The sequence below is a fragment of the Pipra filicauda genome, unplaced genomic scaffold (assembly GCF_003945595.2).
Source record: "Pipra filicauda isolate LSUMZ 115617 unplaced genomic scaffold, ASM394559v2 scaffold390_size662804_pilon, whole genome shotgun sequence".
In the NCBI taxonomy this organism is placed as follows: Eukaryota; Metazoa; Chordata; class Aves; order Passeriformes; family Pipridae; genus Pipra; species Pipra filicauda.
The window spans coordinates 264,293-284,795 of record NW_024104521.1 but is presented as its reverse complement, the minus strand read 5'-3'; the positions used below and the strand labels follow the sequence as shown (position 1 = coordinate 284,795).

Genomic DNA, 20,503 nt, shown 5'->3' with positions numbered 1-20,503 from the left:
AGTGCTATTAATGGCCTGGATAAAAGGAATAGGTCAGAGCAGGACAGGATCTCTGGAGTGCCATTAGCAACCAGGGAAAGAGGGGACAGCAGCCAACACCACACTGCTATGGACAGCTGTTCTCCTAATCCCCATCTCTATCAACATCTCTAAACATCTCCATAAGAGAGCAAGGTTGGTGAATCAGTAACCCCTCCCAGATCCACAAGCTGGGCTCAGTTTTGTCTTTGTTGTCTCTCTCTCCTGGTGCTTTGACTAGTGGCTAATTCCTCAGACCTCAGTGCTTCCCATTTGACTATTCACTTCAGAGCCATCTATTAACAAAATGTCTGTAAGTTAACAGGGCCTGAAATCTGGTCTGGAACCCTCAGCCACCACCTTATTATTTCAGCAATATTTCCTTCAGCCTGCTGGGAGCCACATGATGGAGTGAGGCAATTACAAGGCTGGACCCAAACTTCAGTAGAACTTTTACACGTACCTATTCCTTTAAAAATGCAGCTGCCTGGGAGGTGGTGCAGGATACTCAGGGCCAAGCAAAAAAAGTTTGGATGTGCACAGCTGTGTTTGATGACAGTAGCCTCTAGTCAAGGTCATTTTTCTGCACTGTGCTTCCCTTAAAGCTCGCTGTTGGGTCCCTGAGTCCCTGTAGGCTTCTCCCTACTGTGTAAAACATGTTTTTATTAGTAATCTTCATGTTTTTAGAAAGTTGCTCTTCAAAACCAAATGTGGCTGGCTTAAATGTGTTGGGTTGTAGGGTTTTATTACTTATTTATTGAACTTGGCAGAATTGAACTGTTCCAGACTTCGTTTTTTTATTATTTTTGGTTTTTAGAATACTTTGAGTGATAGCATATTTAAAGCTTTAAATGCAGGGTCTCAATGTCATTGCAAGCAATTTGTCCTTTCATTAGCTACTTAAAAATTCTTAATTACACTCCTGACTTTTATAATTATTCCCTTTGGAAGGAGAATATGCTCATCTCCCTTCTAAGTTACATTGCACTGCAGTGTACTTTTTTTGTTGCTTTTTCCTCTCTTGCAGTAATATTTGAGTACATTGTGTTTGTAACAGCAAGGTGACTGTTCACTATTACATTTCAAACTCCCTCCTGTGTACTACTTGTGACTAAATCAAGAGTTCATCCTCCACTTGGCTCCTCTGAGTGGTCATTCTAAGAACAATCCATTTATGAGGGCTAAAAATACAGTCTCTGCATCATTCTTTGACATGGTATTTACCCAGACTATATGGGGGCAATTAATGTCTCCCATTGTCATTATGTTTTCTCCCCTGACAACCTCTTAAAGTCCTTCGGCTGTTTTTTCATTCCACTGTCCTAATCAGGTGGTCAATAGTGCATGTTCAGTATCACTCACATGTCAATGTAAAACTGTTCTCTAGTAGTTTAAACAACATCCCAGGTGCACTTGCCTCCCCTTTTTTCTTTTATTTTTTCCTCTTTTTTTTTTTTCTTTTTTTTCTTTTCTTTCTGGAACCTGGACAAATACTGTGCTAGTAAACTGAATCATCTTCTGTGGCTTCACATCTTGAACTGCTTCTCTGGAAATCGTCTTGCTACTGAAACGAGACAAGATCTTACATTGGCTTGGGGTTTGTTGCTGTTTTTGTTGTTGTTACTTTTTAAAACAAAATTCACATGTGTCTAACTCTGGGCTTTGCTCTATGAAAATGTCTTTCTTCACCAGCTCCTTATTCAGTTTGCTGAATGTACAGTTGTAACCTGAAAGAAAACTTTTGTCACCTTGGAGAAGGGCAGATATTTTTTCTACTTGCATGTGCTCCCTCCCATCTTCTATAATGGCAAGAAGCATTTTATGGTCATTGCTGGTTAAGGTCAGCTTACTGTGTATAAAGACAGTAAGTTTTTTATACCCATACTGGAGTTCTCCCCAGGGTGATGGGTATGATAATCATTCCCTAATTTCCTCAATCTCCATTCAGAAACTGTGGCGTGTTTCCCTCTTTTCACTTCTTGATTACCAGAGCCAGCTTAAGCAGAACATTGTACACTGCATAAAATAATTCAGTGGTTTCATATCTGAAGGGCTTTAAAGTTCTCTGGCAAGTGCCTTCATGATTAGACACTTGTCACTGAGCCTCCAGCACCTCTCTCACACCTTCACAGGGACCACAAACACATTTAACATTGAGCAGAGTTTTGAGCATGGCTGTGAGTGCGGGACACCAACATCTGAAGCCATTCTTGAGAGCTGCCTTTATTCTTGTAGTATATCAGGTTTGGGGCTTTTTGGTGAGTAACTCAGAGTTTTCAAATTCTTTGCACCCTTCATTTTGTGGACACTGCACACGCCGGGTTGCTGGAAGGCTTGTAAGGTGCAACTGCTTGTTCCTCTTGTTTCTCTCTGAGGATGCACCAAACTTTCAATGAGTTATCCGCATGCTTGGGTGAGTTAACATGTTGTTGTTTCCTCTTTCCATAGCATTCCTAGTTTTGACCAAGCTCCTTAATGACACCCACAGAGACCTTGTTGTCTGCTAATCACTCTGCTAAGAGCTTTGGAACTATATTGAGATTTGCCACCATTCTTGCAAATTTTGTAGAATCAGACCAAAGCTGATTAAATTCCTCTGAATTTCCTGACAGTCAGCAGTGACACAGAGAAAACACACCTGACCCTCTCCCCTCAAGTGGAGAAAAGTAGAACTCAGCAGTTACCTGTTCCTTCAGCAGCAAAATGGCTCATCCATCACACACGTGTGACCAATTGTGCTGCCTTGTGTGCATGTGTCACGCAGAGGAGATATGCTTCGTGTGTGCCAGGGACAGTGGCACTGGAGTAAAGCACACAGAGCTGAATCAAATCTGCTTTTTTCTGGATCGTCGTGGGTGCCAGACGCAGCCCCAGCAACAGCCTAAGATAAAGATATCTCACAAACTTGTTTTGCTTTGCTAAGGGCAGCTGCAAAGCCCCGTGGACACATCCAGGGTAGAAAAATACTCAGTGTTGTATTCATCACTGACTCTCATATTGAGGGTTTTGGATGCTTTTATTTGGATTTGGAGGGTATCTGTGTGTAAATGAAGGGCTTTATTATCTGCCTACAATATCTCCATTCTTGATTTTTTTCTTTATTTTTAAACCCATCCTGAGACTTTTGAAGGTATTGCATTATATACTTTGAGCCTATGATAAAGACAAAAAAACTACCTCAAGCTGAACTTGCTGCAGACAGCTTGGCTGTTCCAGCTCTACCCCAGTTTCAGGTGAACGTTTCCTCATCCTCTCAAAACAGTTACAAGTTGACCTAGTGTTCACCTTGCTGCATCATCCTTCCTTTTATTACAAAGATGATCTTTTCTAGTACATTTATTCAACCCTTCAGCTTTCCTGTTCCTTTAATGGGGATAAACTCCCTCCTGTAAGCCCTGGATTATTCCTGTCCACCTTACAAGTCTACTGCTTTCTATTTACATTAATATTACAATTTCTGACAACACATTGTCTTGTGGACTGAAATCCATCCTAAACTTAATGAATATCTCTGTGCTTTCAGGCTGATAGTCTGTCCATCTCTAGTGAAGCTGCTATTGCATGTGAGAGTTAAACTCTCTGAAAAAGGGATCTAATTACTCCCCTCTTCATCTGTCCTGCACTCACTCCACAGTGCTTCTCAGACTCTTGCCCAGCAGTGTAAATCATGATGTGTTCCTTCCACTATCTGTGAATCATGGTGTGTGTCACTCCGTGCTGTCCTCAACTGCCTCTTGTCTGTCAGTCTCATCTCTTGCAGGATGTGCAGTTGTATGGCCCACATGGCCCACAAACTTTGCTTGGATGGAGTGACTTTTGTTGCTCAGCAAGTGCTGTTTATTTGTCGAAGGTTAATTTTGTGTCTCTTCCCGTTGACTCAGGTAGACTTTCCAAACTGCAGTGTTGTCTCCTTGGTCTGCGATCAGTCACGGCCTTCTCTGTGATGTCGCTTTCTTTTTCTTCATTACAAAAAAGAAAAAAAATCTACCTTGTTAGGTTTTATTTCAGTGTAGGCTCACACACATCTGTATGAGCTCCTCCCTGCAATGGGCATGGCACAAGAATTTGGTCTTGGCTTGCATTATTTTAACTTCGTAATCCAGCCTACTGCAGGGAACAATCCTGTCCTGGCGAGAAAACTGAGACGATAGTATCTCTCTCTCTCGTTACTATAAATCATTCAACAAAGGCAATATATTGGAATTGAGACATTCCTCAGAAGAAGGCATGTTTCTCCTTAACCTTCAGTGAAGTTTTATTTGTTGCTCTACTTGACAGGACATAGTCTGCTTTTGGTTCTGCTTGGCTGGGGCTCCCCAGAGGACTAAGTCACTCGCTTCTTCATTCAAAAGCTCACAGTGTGTGGGTAGAAGGTAGAGTTTGTGTAATATGGTAAATACACTTTGCTGACGATGGGCAGAGGGTTACAAAATTGAATTTGTGCCTTTTTCTCACTTGTCTTTGTTCCTACTTGTGATTCGGTGCTTTCTTCCTGAGGCTGTGGTACCTCAATTTTCCACTGGGGAGATTTCTTTCCCACCTTTCCCCGCTTCCCACACCACCTCTCCACAGCAGTAGCTCTGCCTAATCCGGGCTCTCCCTCTAGGGTAACCTGACTAGTTACCCTAGGGAGGAGTCCTGACCTCCCTGTCTGGGACCCATGACAAAGGCTGACTGAAGCCAGGGGAAGCTGCAACACGTCCATGGGCTCTTTTGTACCCTGTCTCCGATGGGTCCCTCGCTGACCTGTAGGTTTGCACGCCCTTTGGCAGCATGCTGCTGCCTGGAGCAGATCAACAGAAAAGGGTTTTGCTGGCATATCCACTTAAGTCAGAGGATAGTCTGAGGCTGCTTGTGCAAGTCTCACTTCACTGCACTGGTCCATTTCACGTGCTGAGGGAGAAGGTACCATGTTCAGAATGGGGTTGCCTGGAGAAGCAGCCACACAGGATCCAGTCTCTGGCAAATCAGCAATTTATAGTTCATCCCCTTCTCCCATTCCTGTGCATTCCTGCTGCAGAACCAGAGAGACAGGCAGTTTATGGGGCAAGGGGTAAATCAAGCTTCCACTGAATCCCATAAAGGCCATGAGATTCTATGGGATCATTTTTAACTCTCACTACTTCCCTGCCTCTGGCATCTCTGAGGCTGTAATAATATTGGTGATGCAAGACTGTGTGAGAAGACAGGTTTCTGCTCTAATGTCTTTCTGAGTATTTTCTGTTCTTATGGTGAAACGGATGTGGGAGAGACTTGCTGTAGGATCTGCCTTGAAAGTCTTACCTCTGAGATGTCAGGCCCTGCTCAGTGTAAAATGAAATTGTCTGCAGCTCATTAACATCAAAGTGTTTTCTCGACTGGTCTGGGCGGCTTGGTGGTAACTAGCAGATGGACCAGAGAACAGCAATGCTCTCCACTAAGCTTTGCCTGCAAACAATTAACATCAAAGGGGAGCCACTGTGAAACAGGGAGACAACAACACTGCCACTGCAGCAAGTCTCATGGCTCGTGGGGAAGGGGGGGAGCCAAAGCTAGAAGGTTTGTGCTGAGATGTTTGTGGGAGCGAGCAGAGGAATGGCTGCTGGGGCCTGCTGATGGTGCTGGCCAGGAAAATGGTGGATCCACTTTGGCTTGAACAAAACTGTCCGATGGTGTTGGTGGCAGCATGGTGCAAGCTCTGGTGTATCAGACCCGATCTAGCCTAACTCTGGGATCAAGTCAGATCTGCCCACAGCCTTGGTAGGTTTGTGATTGCTCACTCAGCTGTCACTCTTGATGTGTCTCCTGAGGCCAGTCCCACTGTTCATTATACCCTTTTTCTCCACTCCTCTGAACACAAAAGTTTTAGCATGTGATTCCAGATGTAGCTATCCTTTCATAAAGTGGACCTTGGCCCTCTATTTGCACCTCCCCACAGGAGGTTCATGGAATTAAACTTTCTGCTGCTTTATGTACTGGATCCTCTGGCTCATGCTTTCCTCATCTTCTTCCTCTCTGCTTTGGCAGTAGGTAAGAAGTCCAAATTGTTTGTATTTGTTGTGATTAGACCAGAGGGGTGGGCAGCAGGGTTTGGAAAATGAATTAATTCTTATATGGGTCCCAGTCAGAAATTAGAAGCTTTTTGGTAGGTGCAGCACCAGCACAGGATAGAACTGTGGGGCTATCTCAAAGAGTTTGCTATGTAAATATAAATCTAGGAACAGAGGATTGCAAAAAAAGAGAAAAACAAAACTGGAACTCTCTATTAATTAGTGCTGGGGGTCAAGATTAGAGACAGTATAATCAGAGGGAGATGTGCCAGACAGCACGTGCTTCCTTCCTGCTGGCTCTGCATGGGAGTGCCAGCTCCAGCCATAGGGCAGATGAGAGAGTGGCAGGGCACAACCAGAACAGTTAAAGTCACCAAGGCTCATGAATCGAAGCTGTAGGAGGTGACTTTCAGGCAAGGTTCTTTCTCCAGAGGGCAGGCATGCTTAGTGGAAAGGCACATGTAACGCTGTTCAGGCTTGCTCAGGAAAAGACTGTTCAGAACCGATCTGGTGTGCTGAAGGACAGCTGATACTGCCTGGGCAATAGCCAAACTGCCACAGAAGGACAAACTATGAAACTTGTCCATCCTAGAAAAAGGAGGGCCACGTGGAGGCTGTGCACAGAATTGTGTTAGGGGAATGCTGAGGATTAAAGATGCTTAAAAGACCACTACAGCGCTGCCTAGGTGTGAGTGCATTGAGGAGCATGGGCTGCTGGTATGTTAGGAGTGGGTCTGCAGCCAATAGGGAAGGGAAATTTGGGAGAGGCCTCCAGAAAGTAGTTAATGGTAGCAAGAAACCAAACTTGCTCTGAAATGGAGATTGATAAATTCAAGATTGACATTATGTGACCCGATTGCCTGTCATAGCAGGGATGCAAACCAAGAGCAGAGGAAAGAAGGAGATAGTAACAGCCTGATGGCAAAAAGCCCTGCTGCCAGCAAGCTCCCCATCCCCAAATTTATTTTGTGGGCATCAGAGCAAGAGAAGAATCTTGCAAAGGATAATTTGCAAGAAGGCTCTTGTGAAGATCACAGTGGGCATGCACTAGTCCTGGTGCATCTGGACTGATGAGACGCAAGGTCAGCACCCATGAGCCTCTCTAGCAGCATGTCCACTCATTGTTCTTGCTGCCATGCAGACTGCAGACAGAAGTTCTCTGTTGGAGTTTAAAGCATTCACACTGCCATCACTTTGTTTAGATTATTTAGCTCCCAGGAAAGAAGTACTTCTGTGATTAGTACAGTTCCTAACAGACATGAATTCAGGTGCTAGCGAGAAACATGCCTGGACTTTGAACGGAAGGAAGATTCCCCGCTTCTGGATCTCAAGACATATAGTCTCCAATGCCTCATCACACTGAAAAAGAGGTGGAACAAAGACCAGGACACTGCCAACAATTGGAATGAATTGCAGCTAGGGGATCATTCCTCAGCGGAGGTGCCCAAAGGGTTTTCCCACTCTTTGTGACATAGAAATTCGCCATAGGTCATGCTTTCCTTCTTTCCATTGCTAAGAGCTTTCGATTTAGGACCTGAATTCCCTAAACCTGTCTGCTCTGCTCATGAAAACAAGCTTTACATTGCCCTCTTCACATGGAAGCTTCATCTTGAAATGGGCTTTTGCCTCTTGCTACTCTGGTTGCTGTCTGCTCTGGGATGTTCCACCTCCTACAGTGAGAAACCATCCTCTGATTTCCTCCATAAGAGTATTAAGAGTCAATTAATAATCTGTCCCTATGCTACCACTGGGTTTCAGATAGCTCTGTCCACTGTTTCCCTGCTGAAGCTTTCCTGATAGATTGGCAGAGCAATCACAGCTCAGTTTTGCATTCCTTTTGCTGGACTAGCCAAACTGAGCTGTCCTGAGCTCATTTTGTAGGACAGGCTAATTGCTCTCCTACCTGCCTGCATCAAGTGGGTCTTGGAGTTTCCTTTGAATAGGACAGCTGGCTTACTGCAGCTGCAACTGCACCTGAACAGCAGTTCCACGGGAAATACCTTGTCTGGGACATCCTGCTACCGCACGTGCATACAGCCAGCTTTGAGCTCTATGCCTTTCCAACTCCCTCATTCTGTGTGGCTGGGCAAGGTGAGGATAATGGATCCAGCAGTTACAGTGGGGGAACAAAGGCCAAGACCCATGGGCTTCATCTCTGGCCTTACAGCAAGGTTAGGAGTAGGACATTTCACTTTCCAAGCCCATCCACTGAGCTTGCAAGAAGCTGGTGCTCGTGTTCTCCTCCTGCCTTCCCTTCAGCCTTGTGCTGACCGCTTTCTGTCAGAACCTTACAACATCTGAGCTCACCAGGAGGGAGGGCTTTGTGCTTGTGGTGCAAGGCTGAAGTACAGGAGGTGGCTGAGTCATGAAGCTGCCACTGTGGGACCTCCCGGCCACTGCAGCCACGTGCCTTCCCTTTGCATCATGGCCACCAACAGACCTGGAGGGTGTACAACTATACCGTGGAGCAGATGAGGAGATATCAGCTCTTCCTGATGGAAAACTATGTGGCCTTTTCAGGGCTGACCCCTCTGGGGTGCGACAGCCTCAAAGGCAGGGGGGATGGCTGTTCAGGCCATGGTGACGCCTCAGGGGTGGAATGTCCCATCAGGGGTGGGATGGCAGCTGAGGGCACAGCTCAGCTCTGACCACTCAGAAATGGGGTGTTCCTTCAGGGGTGGGATGTCCCCTCGGGATTGGGGTGTCCCCTGGGGACACGGTGCCCGCTTAGGGGTGGGATGTCCCCTCGGGGTTGGGGTGTCCCCTGGGGACACGGTGCCCGCTTAGGGGTGGGATGTCCCCTCGGGGTTGGGGTGTCCCCTGGGGACACGGTGCCCGCTCGGGGCGGGGCCGCCCCCCCTCCCTCACGACTGGCCGGGGGGCTGCAGCGCCCCCCAGCGGGCGGGCGCGGCGGCGCCGCACGTGCGGGCCGATGGTGGGGAAGGAGCGCATGCGCGGGGCGGGGCGGGCGCCGCGCGCGAGTGGGCGTGGCGCGGCGCGGCGCGCGCGGCCCTCCCTCCCTCGCTCCCTCCTCCCCCCGCCCCGCCGGCTGCCACCGCCCCCGCCCCGCCCCCGCCCAGAAGATGGCGAGCCCGTGCGGGCGGCAGCAGTGCTCCATCCAGAGACGCGGCGTCCGCCACCAGCTCGATTCGTGGCGACACAAGCTCATTCACTGTGTAGGTGAGGGACGGCGGCGCGGCGGGGAGGCCGGGCCGGGCCCCTCGGCGGCGGGAGGCTCCGCCGGAGCGGGGGCCGTGAGGCGAGCGGCGCCGCGGCCTGCGGGCCCGCCCCACTCCCCCTCCCCGCCGGCCGCCGTGAGGCGCCGCGCCGGGCCGGGCCCCGCCCTGCGCCGGGGGGGGAGCCGGGAGGGGGGTCCTACCCTGCCCTTTTGTGCGGCCCCTGTCAGCGCCGCGCCCGCTCCTCCCCGCCCGGCACGGCCCGGCCCGGCCGCGGCCCCTTCAAACTTGTTTACGGCGGGGCCGCGCCCGGCGGCGCGGAGCGGCCCCCGCCTGTCACTGCCCGGGGGCGAGCCCGGGCCGGCCCGCCTGCCACCGGCCCGGCCAGGCGGGAGGGAGCGGGGCCGCGGAGCCGGCGGGAGGAGCGGCGGGGGGAAGCGGAAAGTTGTGGATCGCGGTGCCGGATTGACGCCCTGAATCGGGAGCGGGGCCGCGAGGTTAAAAGGATGTGTGATTGCTTTTCTCGTTCCCCCCCCCCCGCCTCCTCCTCCTCCTTCCCCCCCCACCGTGCGCGCTTCTTGTTGTGCAGGCTCCTTGCAGTCGAATATTTTGGGTTTTGAAAAAGAAGTCCCTTTCATCTCGAGTAACTTTTTCCATTCAAAATACAGATTTTGCCCTTTTCTCTTTCCCTAGCAAGAAATCGAGACCTTTTCTACGGGTCCCAACATACACATAAATGCCAGCTCTAGGCCAGTAATTCTGTAGGTGTCTGCAAAGAAAATAGATTTGACAACAGTAGACTATGAACTTCCAGGATAATCTTAAAAATCCCTATCTAAAACATTGGTATGTCTCATTTTGTTTGGCCTTCTGTTTGTAATTGAGCACAAACCCTCATTTTATTTTTAAATATGCAAATATGGCCATAATCTCCCAGTGACTGCTCAGCATAGGTAATCTGTGAAAACAGTCACAGATTCACTTTAGTTCCTTGTGTGCAGAGTTAAACCTCTTATTGTCAGTTAGCTCAGCATCCCAGTTCATTATCAGGGATTTAAAATACCATTTTTGGTTACACCGGGATGTTTAACTGCTGCTGTGTATATTTCTGGCTTCATCTAAATGTTTAAATTTCTGTAATGTGAAAGTGTGTGCTAGATGCTTGTTAACTTCAGACTAATTCAAGCAATTAACTTGTTTTATGCATAAAGTGATTGAAGAGTAATATGTTCCTGAGAAACTCACACTACACAAAAGTGCTGGGTTTTCTTTCCAATGGATTATTGATGTTTTTAGATCCAGTTTGTGGCGTTTTATTTTGATTCCATCTCTGCTACATTTTATTGGCTTCCACCTCTGCTTGAACCAGATTTATTTTACTCCTATCTCATTTTCTCATCTCACCTCAGGCTGCTGGGCTTCACCCGTCCTAGTCCTTTCTAAACTCCCTACTTGCAGCATGTCATCTTGTCTTCCTCTCAGTCCCTGCTGCTCTGGCGTTAGGTCCCTGAATCCTCCAGTGGAGCTGTCCTGCTGCTCAGAGTTTAACCAGATAGCTGTGAGGAGCAAATTAGGAGCAGGGGAAAAAAAAAAAAAAAACAACAAACCCAAAAGGACAGTTTCAAAGCTGCTGTTGAAGATCTTATGTTAGGGTGAAATGCAAGAATTGTGTCCATTCATTAGGCTGCTCTTTGGGAAAATCCTGGGTAGTTAGAGAAGTTTGTGTCATCTACAGACTCAAGGAAAATGCTACATTATTGAAGTTCTTAGCAACCCTAAGTGCTAAAACTTAAAACAAACACCACCCCCCCCATTTATACACACCCTGTTCTATTTCTTTAAAGCCATTTAAATTGCCAGCTCCTGGTGAAGTTGCTTTCTCCCTTTGTCCCTTCCATATCTCTTCCTCATACTTAAATTTGATACATGTTTTGTTCCTCTGAAAGATTTCCCTCTCTGAAAGTCCCTCTGTGTGTGTTTAACAAAAGATACTGTGAATGCTGTTAAGCACAGAGTTGACTGGGATTTTTTGGAGGTAAAGTACAAAACCATTTAAAAAAAAAATAAAGTCCAAAGTGTAACAGTGCTCAGTGACTTTTATCTTGATAGTACTATGTCGTAAATAGTTTCAGCTTCAAATTGATCAGCTTTATGAGGTCTCGAGACCTGCCCTGCTCCTACTATGAATCTTTTGTAAATTGTTGGGTCATGTAAATGTGCAAATTGTTACATTTTTTTTTGGTTTTGATATTTTTTATAGAATTATAAAAGGTTTGTTGCAGTAGCCCAGGATGTCCAGCTGAAATTATGTTGTGATCTTAACCCCTTGCCCAAAATACACCTCCGACATCTTAAGTGAATTTTGACAATGCTCCCTGAGGTTTGGAAGTAGACTTGTTAAATGAGGTAACATTCTGTTTCGCCTTGGCTGTTTGTAGAAGTCTTAAATAATTTTTTCCTGTAATAAATACTCTGCTTCCCAATGTTTAAATATCAGTATGGGAAAATCCTTCTTGTTACTTCAGAAATACCCATTCATATTTCGTTCTGAAAGTAAATGAGGAGTGTGGGATTTTCTGTGTTAACATCATTCCCTGAAAAGCCACTCTAATACCACACAGTGTGGCATTCAGAAAAAATATACCCGTGGTTTGAACTAGTGCATTTGGCAATAAAAATTGCTTAAGTAATTCACTTTCACCTCTCGTTTCATGCTTCTGTGATCGGCTTCTTCTTTGGACTGTGGATTCATGACAGTTTGTCAAACTAAGCTCATGCTCTCAAGGGAGCAAAAACACAGGGGAGCTGAAGGACCACCTGTCCACAAGGAGCCAATTCAGGGGAGCTGTCCTAGCAGAAAACATCATCTTTTGGAGGGAGTGGAGTAATTTTCTGCTGGGATAGCTCCCTGAACTGGCTGGCTGTGGGGTCAAGCAAATACTAGCGCTAGCGCAAGGAAGAGGGTGAGACTGCATAGCTGGTGGAAAGGAAAAGAATGAGAATGGCAGCAGAGATACAGATCAGCTTGAACTGTCACAGAGTTGCTTTTCGGTTGTACCAGGGCGGCTTTCTGTGGGAGGTAGCTCAGGGAACTGATCTGGCTGAAACTTCCTTGTCATGGATTTTATCCCCTTTTTTTGTGGAGAGGGAGGTGGTGTGGCCGGTGGAGGACAGGTCTGTGAGCAGTTCTGTTGATCAGTGATGTAACTGAAGGAGCAGCATACCATGGCCTGGAGGTGGAGGGAAGTGTGGAGAAGGGGGTGTTGAAGCTCTCTTTGCAGGGAGATGTACTGGGCTGTTGAACCACATGTAAGGGAGTAGTGAGTGGCACCCGGGATCTTGATGCCCTGGTAGGACTTTGTAAGGACACAGCGTGCCAGGTGATAACTCTTTGATGCTGACATATTTGTTCTCTGTACCAGTCTTGAGTGTTAGCATCTTTTTGAGTGGCTAAAAGCAGCTACCTTGAGACAAATCTATGTGATGATTTTAATTTTTATTTTTTTTCCCTCTCCCAGCCTCCAATCACCTGCTGTTCAGATTCTTGCTAGATTTGAAATGGTTGGTGAGATCGGGTCAGCAAAGGAATGGGGAGTTTGAGGGAGGAAATAGCCCACGGATCCCTGAAACCCTCCTGACACCTTTTATACGGGCAGTAATAGCATTGCAATGCTATGTGGTCACTGGAGTGGTAGTTTGAGGTGGTCGCATGTATTTCTACTAGCTGGTGATGCTTGACCCTCTGTTAAATATTAGCTGTACTCTTGGAAACTCCCTGACTAAATTATGGTCTGTGTTGGGGGTGTGGGGGCAGGGAGGGAATGGTTCAGTGCTCTTCAGCAGCGATCCTAGTTTTGGGCGCAAAATGATGACTTCAAAGCAAAACCTGTAACGTCAGAAGGTTTCCAGTCATCTTGGTCTCTGCCAGTGTTTCATTGAGGTGCTACTTAGCTGCTGATTTTACTCTTTTACTATCAAAATAAGTGAAGCAATTTCCTTTTTTTTTAAAATGACTGTCGCTGATGAAATACTGCAACCTAAGTACCTGATCTGTTTCTGTGTACTAATTTGTTGAATAGTCGTGGTCTTCTGTGCCCTTGGATACTTAAGATTAAAGTGTGGATTCTGTGAAAGAAATATGATACATCAGGAAGTGTTAGAAGCTAATATTAATCAAGAGAAGGTGTACAGTAGTTGAATAATTCTGAAATCTTTATTACTTATTTTGATTATTGCTCCTGTATAGCTCCAGCCTATCATATCTGTGATATGAATTAGCTGCTGCTTCCAAACAGTTAGCTGTGTTATCTTGTTTTGGAAGTAGGCTTGAGTCTCCAAGTGTTCAACGTAGTTCTGGTTCAAAGGTCAGATTGTATTTATTTGTTCCAAAATGAAAGCTTATTATAGCCATGATGCTGATGAAAAATAATAAAGTTAAAGTTTAAATGTAGGGCTGTTTTATACTGATATCTGGTTTAGATATGTCCCCAGCCTTGTGCCCAGAAAATGTGCAAGTGGTACTATTTGCCTTATCTGAACCTGCATGCAATGTAAATACAGCTTGTGGCTTTTTTTTATTAATATAAATCCATTTATACAGTAATTTTACAGTATAGTAACTGAAGGTTTGTTGAAGAAGATCTGGTCTACGCACAAACATTTCTGCCAGTTTGAGGAAGGGAGAATTACCCTTTTATGACAAAGTTATGCCAAGAAAAAAAATGAGGCAACTGTCATTTAAAATTAAAAATCTTTAGTTGTAAGGAATGAAATTTACAGCTTGATATTCAGCTTCACTTTGAATGTGCGTGGAACGATGGTGTGTGTCTGAAGAACAGTAGAAGTTGAACTGCGGGGGATAAGTCTAGATCTGTTCCAAATATCTCTTTGGATTCACTACAAATCACTTTGGATTTGCCCTTGTTTCCCTATTTACAAATGAAGAATAACTTCTGCCCTTTCAGGGACAATGTCAACCAAACAAAAGCATACTCAAAAAAATTCTTGATAATCACTTTGTATTATACTGTCTTGAGCTCTTCTTCCAATGCCTGCGACATGAAATTTTGGACTAGGCTGCATAATTTGGTTTGTTTCACATTTCAGCAAAAATGTATTTTAATTTGTGTGAGGTAATAATGATCATTGCAAGGTGGGAGGCTTCCTTCTCGGGACATCTTTGTCCTGCAGGAAGTACAGAGTTTTTGGACTTAATTTTTAACTAAGGAATAATGACATTCATCCACTTTTAATAGAACCTCTCAAAATTAATTACAGTAATCCATTCCATGCATGCAGGAAATAGTCAAAATCCATCTAGATAAAATCTTTGTAGTGTTTATGTTGGGATATATATAGTAAAGATTTACAGCTTTGTGGTACAACACCATTTTAAAAGAGTACTTGAAGGACTGTTCCCAGTTTTTAAGACATTTTTTGTCAGTTTGTGCTGTATATTGATAATAATCCAAATACTGTTATACACAGAAATCCAATAACTGCACTTTAATTAAGAATGGATGATACAAAATCCCTATTTTCGTGCTCAGTTGTCTAAATCCTTACTGCATGGTACTTACACGACTCAAGGCTCTGCCATCTTAGGCCATGGTACATCCAGGCAAATACTATCATGTGTTTTGATGTGGTTAGTTGTTTGTTTGTTTTGTCTGGGAACTTGTGTTCTTTCATGACTATTGTAAAATCACAATGAAAGTACTTCCTAAAAGTAAGTTTAGGCAAGGTTTGAGGAAAAACAGGCATTTAACAGGGCTAAAGAAAATTAGCCCTGTCATACGTGTTGGGGCAGAGAGAACACTGCTGCAGTAGGGGGGACTCTCCAATGCTCTTCCTCAACCTTCTATGTATATTTATTTTCACTCTTAAGAGAATGAGGCTTTGGTTCTCCAAGGTTATTTGGATGGATATTTATAACTCTCTGAGAAATACAAAGCTTTTGGGATTTTCTGAGGGCAGGGTTGGATGGGATGGGCTGAACCAATATAAGTTCTGCCTCTGGTTAAGAGGGTTATTAGCACTTGTTTTTACTAAACTGCCAGAAGTCTGCAAAAGTAGCTAATCTTCTGATGATGCTTAGTAACCTGAGTCATCCTAGCTAGGAATGGAGATGAGCAGGAGAGCTCATCTGAAACACTGGATGGGATCATCTCTGTGGGGGGAAGGGAAGGGGATAGAATAGCCTCTTCAAAAGGCAGAGAGTTTTCTATTTTGCATCTTGTTTCTTGTAACCATGCTACAGACTGTGGTTATGTTTGACAGTAGTGCTGTCTAAACTGGCTTAAATGGTCCCCTCTGTGCTGGCACAACTATGTGTGGCAGCTTAGTGAATCAGTTCCCTGACTAGACCTGACTGGAGAACAATTTTTTTTTTTTTTTTTTGCTACAACATCTGCAGAGGATGGAGAGACAGAAAATGAAGAGTTGAGGCTATTCAACTGGTATTGTCACATGCAAAAATCCAAGTTGTCTGTCGCTCAGTAAGTGCTTGTTTCTATGTGCTTCATGTTCATTACAGTAGCAGGAAGATTGCTTCAGTCTCCCTCGTAGTGCTCTCTCCACGATAATGAACTGTGGGCTTTGCTTTCCAAACTAGTTCCTCTATTACTAAGTTGCAGCTTTACAGCGCTTCTCCCCAGTACCTCTGCAGGCCTCTGGGGTTTCTCAGTTCTCTCCCATAAATCCATGTGGCCTCAGATTCTTTTGGGAAATGACAGATTCAGCTTATTTCTTTTTCTGTCAAAGAATGCCTTACTATTATTTCTGTGGACATCTTTAAGTCACCTTTTACCCCAGATTTGGTTTGCCTCGTATGTTGTGTGTAGTATCATGTGTTCTTTTATGGTGAGTTAACAAAAAAATTCAACTGTCAAAGCTGAGTAGGAGATTTGAGTTACACATGAATACTGCTGGCACATGAAAGATGAAGTGGAGGTTGTGGTTTTGCAACACTTCTGCAGGACACCACTTCCTTCATAGAAAAATTGCTATCCGTTTTTTCCACTCTTCTTACAGAGAAGAGAAAAGATGGTGTTCCTGTTGCATTTTCCAGAAGTGGTGGCAAAGTGGCTGCACAGGGAAGACTTGCAGAAAGACAAAGGATGCTCCTTATGCCCCGAGGACTGTGATATTTTATGGGAGGGAGAAGAGGGGGAGAAAAGAGGACTGGACAAGAGCTCAGTATTCATTAACAAAGGAAGCTTTCAGAAGCTGAATTCAGCAGTGTGGAAAGACATCAGAGGCCACCAGGCAATCTTAACTCTTGAGCTGAGTTTACTTGTGAGAACTTTCCTGGTTGTCTTTTAATGTTTTTTGTGTATGCTTATAGTACAAATGTTTCAGTGTCTAACTGGAGAGAATTGCATAGGTGAGTGCTTGATGTGGTCCTTTGACCTCCCTGGTCGGGATGGTGGTCCTTTTGAAAATGGAGGAACTGCCTGAGTAGGAAGAGGAACAGGTAGTCAAGCGATAGAGTTCTTCGTTTCTTCATTTCTTTTTTTGTTGGTTGCGCTAACAAAAGGATGCGAAAGCTTCAGCCCACAGCCTGCAATTCCCCACTCTAATACTTCCAGGGCAGTACCTAGTGGTGATGCTCCTCACCTTGTGCTCCTTTGTACTTAGACTGTAGCAATGTGCTGTTTGGCTCCCTTTGCTACATGCATATGTAACAGAAGGCTGCTTGCTCTGTTACCTGTGTAAAAGACCTCTGAGCTCCGCCTCCAGCCTTGCAAAGGCAGGCTAGTCTGCCTGTTAAACTCTCCACAGCACTTTGTATGCGTAATGCTCTTAAGTGGTCTGCCTGCTCCTAATGTGCGGACAAACACGTGGGCCAGTTTTGAAACTGCATCACAGATTAGTCAGAGTGGTGTGCTTGGGCACTTCAACTGAGGAGTCGTGTGGCCAGAAGAGTTCTCTCAGCCTGTGCCTTGTGTCCTGCAGTTTTGGGCTTCTTAAGAAATATATTTATATATTGGAACGCACAAAATTTGGTTTAAATGCTCATAGCAACCAAGCTTTCTGCTTGGCTGTTGGCTTCTTTAGTGGTCATTTTGTCCTCATCATGAACAAGTTGAAGATAAGCTAGTGTTACAGCAGACCTTGTCTCAAGTTTGGTCATCTCCTGGCTTAATATTTGATGAGAGCTGCTTTCTAGGTCATCCTTTATCATGATCTTTAGATGCTTTTCCAAAAACATGCTGTTCTATCCTTTACATGAACAAAATGTTTGCAGAGGTGGATACTTAACTTCCATTTCACTCTGCAAAAGCAAGAGAATAGGAAAGCATGGAGACAGTTTCCCTTTCTGACCTAAAAAAAACTTAAAAGCAATCTTTCTTTAGAAAAGGAGGAGCATTGCTACTTTATCCCTAACTTTCTCTCCTGTTTTGAAGTCGTTAGTGAAACTTAAGTTTATATGATACTAGAATCTCTCTTCTGGGATTTCTCTCAAGAGTCTTACTTTTATCTTATGGAAAAAACAGCCATCTGATAGTGTTCACTTCCAAAATGAGAAGTGAAAAAAATGTCTCTTAGAAAAAACTTCTGTACCCTTGTTTCAGTGATTGTTTCTTGATTTAATTGTCCTCACTGCTAGGTAGGAGGAGTGTCCCTTGCTAGTTTGAAATGTCCTTTGGCAAAGTTCTGCACCTATTCAACTAGAAGAAGAACGTTTCAGTAACTTTAGTGGTTATCCTTTATCTGCATACTGTAGCCTAGTAGCTATCAAAATATTACAAGATTGAGTGAAGGATGGAGAAGTGTGAGGGGAAAACTAAGTGTGAAGTGTTAGTTATGTGTAGGTTTAGATGAGTATCCATACTTCAAAATGTGTTGTGTACCATGGCTTTGTAAAAATGAAGAGTCAAAGTCTCTTGGAGAGGGAAAAAGTAACTTTTCCCTCAAAATACTTCTCATGAATGTTTTCTTTATTCTAACTTGGTGGACAAAATTGTAGCAAGTATAACACTTAATTGTGGTGTTTCTGGTTAAATGCTTAATGACTGCTGGCACATTTCTCTTGGTTTTTATATGTTTTCTGTCTTCCTTGTCAATCCTGTGAATTCATATAAAATAAGAAAAATGTAATCATCTGGAACTGTATGGTAAGATGCTATGAGAACCCAGTTCTTGTATCTTACAGGAGTATTTTTGTAGACTCTTCACAAAATCTAATCCCTTGGTCTTGCCTCTGCAGTTTTCCTCGAGTGATGTGCAGTGATTTGGGAATGAGCTTCAGTGCTTAGTTGAGACAGGCCATCCAGAGGTCCATTTTGCATATGATCTTTTGAATTCAGCACGGATGCTGTACTTATCTCTTGAACATGAGAGAGAAGAATTGTGTTTTGCCAGGGCTCTCTTAAATCAGTGTTTTTTCAACCTGGAGTTGGCGAGAAGCAACTGTGGAAAAACAAGGCTATTGCCAATAGTTTAAATTGTGTGGGGTCTTTTATGCTTTTCAGGAGCCCACAGTTTGAAAATTACTGCTCTAAATGGTTTGTAAACAAGGGCTGTTTTTCCTTTCCAAAGTGGCTGTAGGTGTTAAGGAGTATGAGCTGATATTTAGTCATCTATTAGATTAGGATTGATTTTTTTTCTTTCTTTCCTGTTCTCATACTTCACTATTTAAAAGTATATTTTATCCAAAAATGGGTATCATGGAGGATACTGAGCCTGGAAAACTTCAACTTGAAAGCTGACTTCTGGAAAAAGGTTAGAGTGGTGTTAAGTAGGTCTATTTAAAGTGCTGCACTCCCTATACTCAGAGCTTCTGTATTTTCCCTTCCAAGAACCTTACTGTGAAGGCCAAACTCCTGCTAGTTTGTGTTAGATCTAAAGATTTCCCTGCATTCCTCCCTTACATGGTTGTGAAGGGAACTTTTAAGACACAGGCTTGAGTGTAAACTGATGTAGTCTCTGTGCAGTGCACTGGCAGATGCCCTGGAACAACAGGTAAAATGCTTTCAGGTCTCAAGAGGACATGGATTTATTCATTTTAATGACTAGAAGGTATTTGAAGTATGAGATGGGCACCAAGCTGTTGGTAATCTCTGGATGCCCTGCTGTTCTGGGTATCAAAGCCCAAATAGTCTCCATGCTGACCACTCTTCCAGCTCACTCTGTTTTGCCAGAACCATAGCTGAGGTCACAGGCTGAGCACACTAACAGTACAAAATTGAATGAGTTCAGAGGTTACTCTGCTCCACAAGTTACTCAGTTTCAAATTAGATTAAAATTTGACTTCGTAAGTTAAAGTTGTTGCAGAACTGTAGTCGACTTGGCCATGGCGGCTGCGCTCCTTGCTTATGACAGATTGGTTCTTGTTCCTAAATCATCTGTTTCCCTGTGACTAATCTTGAATTTGTATCTTCCTGCTGCTTGTACTTTGAACTGAATTCTGTGCTCCAAATAAGAAGAGCAGATAGGCCTTTAAATTTTCTCAACCCCTCGTAGCCCAAGGACTGCTCCTGGCCCTAGGATAGGAAATGCCTTACGCAGCTTGATATATATATAATGGGAGATGGTTGAGAGGAAGGCATGTATCAAGAAGTCGATCACAGCTGCTTTGGTCTATACTTACTGGCATGGTGATGAACTTTAGCAGCTAAATGCGCTTGTGATGACACCTCACAAACTTCAGAAAGTAAGCAGTTATTTTTGGAAACTTTTTCCCCCTCAGGACTAAAACTACTAAACCTACTTAAAAAAAAAAGTCAATGCAAAAACACTTTTTCCCAGGGAACCAGCACCTTCTGCTTATCATGTCTGTGGGCATTTCAGCATCCCAACCCTATAACCTGCTTGATGTTCTTTCCTGCCTGTCTTTCTATTGTCTGAAAGTTGGAGGGCTTTCCATTGCTGTAAGGGAAGAAGAATAGTTCTTTCATGTTCAGTTTGGGCAAAGAGATAAGCAATCCTCTGATCTCATTTTTAAGGCAGATGGATCTTTGCTCTCAGCATGCAATGGTGCTGCCTAGGAGGGTGTTCATGAATCTGCCTGTAAGCAGCAAACGGAGCTTGTTTCTGAGTTGATTTGTACTGGCAGACTTGAAGGGTTAAGAGTGCTGAATTTATTGAATAGTTTTGACATTCTGTTGGTGGTGGCAGAAATTTCTTTAATAAATAAATCATGCTCTGAACACTGGTTTGCTGCCCCATAGTTTTGCCAATGCAACTATATTGGGGTCTGTTTGTAAGCTGGGTCCTGAAGGCAAGGTTTGATAAGCCTTGGCTTTATTGAGATGTCCAAGGTAGGTCTGAGCAGGG

The 20,503-nt window shown here is 44.4% G+C and overlaps 1 protein-coding gene across 3 annotated transcripts in view; it reads left to right on the top strand.

Moving 5' to 3' along the window:
- Positions 1-9,130: 9,130 nt before the first annotated feature.
- LCOR (ligand dependent nuclear receptor corepressor) overlaps positions 9,131-20,503 on the top strand; it is an 86,586-nt gene continuing 75,213 nt past the window's right edge. Inside the window, exon 1 of one of the 3 annotated variants that reach the window (XM_027721585.2) lies at positions 9,131-9,227. In XM_027721585.2, coding sequence (XP_027577386.1) covers positions 9,131-9,227 — 97 coding nt within the window. The remainder of the gene's footprint in view (positions 9,228-20,503) is intronic. The other 2 variants (XM_039385034.1, XM_039385036.1) reach the window with 2 other exon arrangements.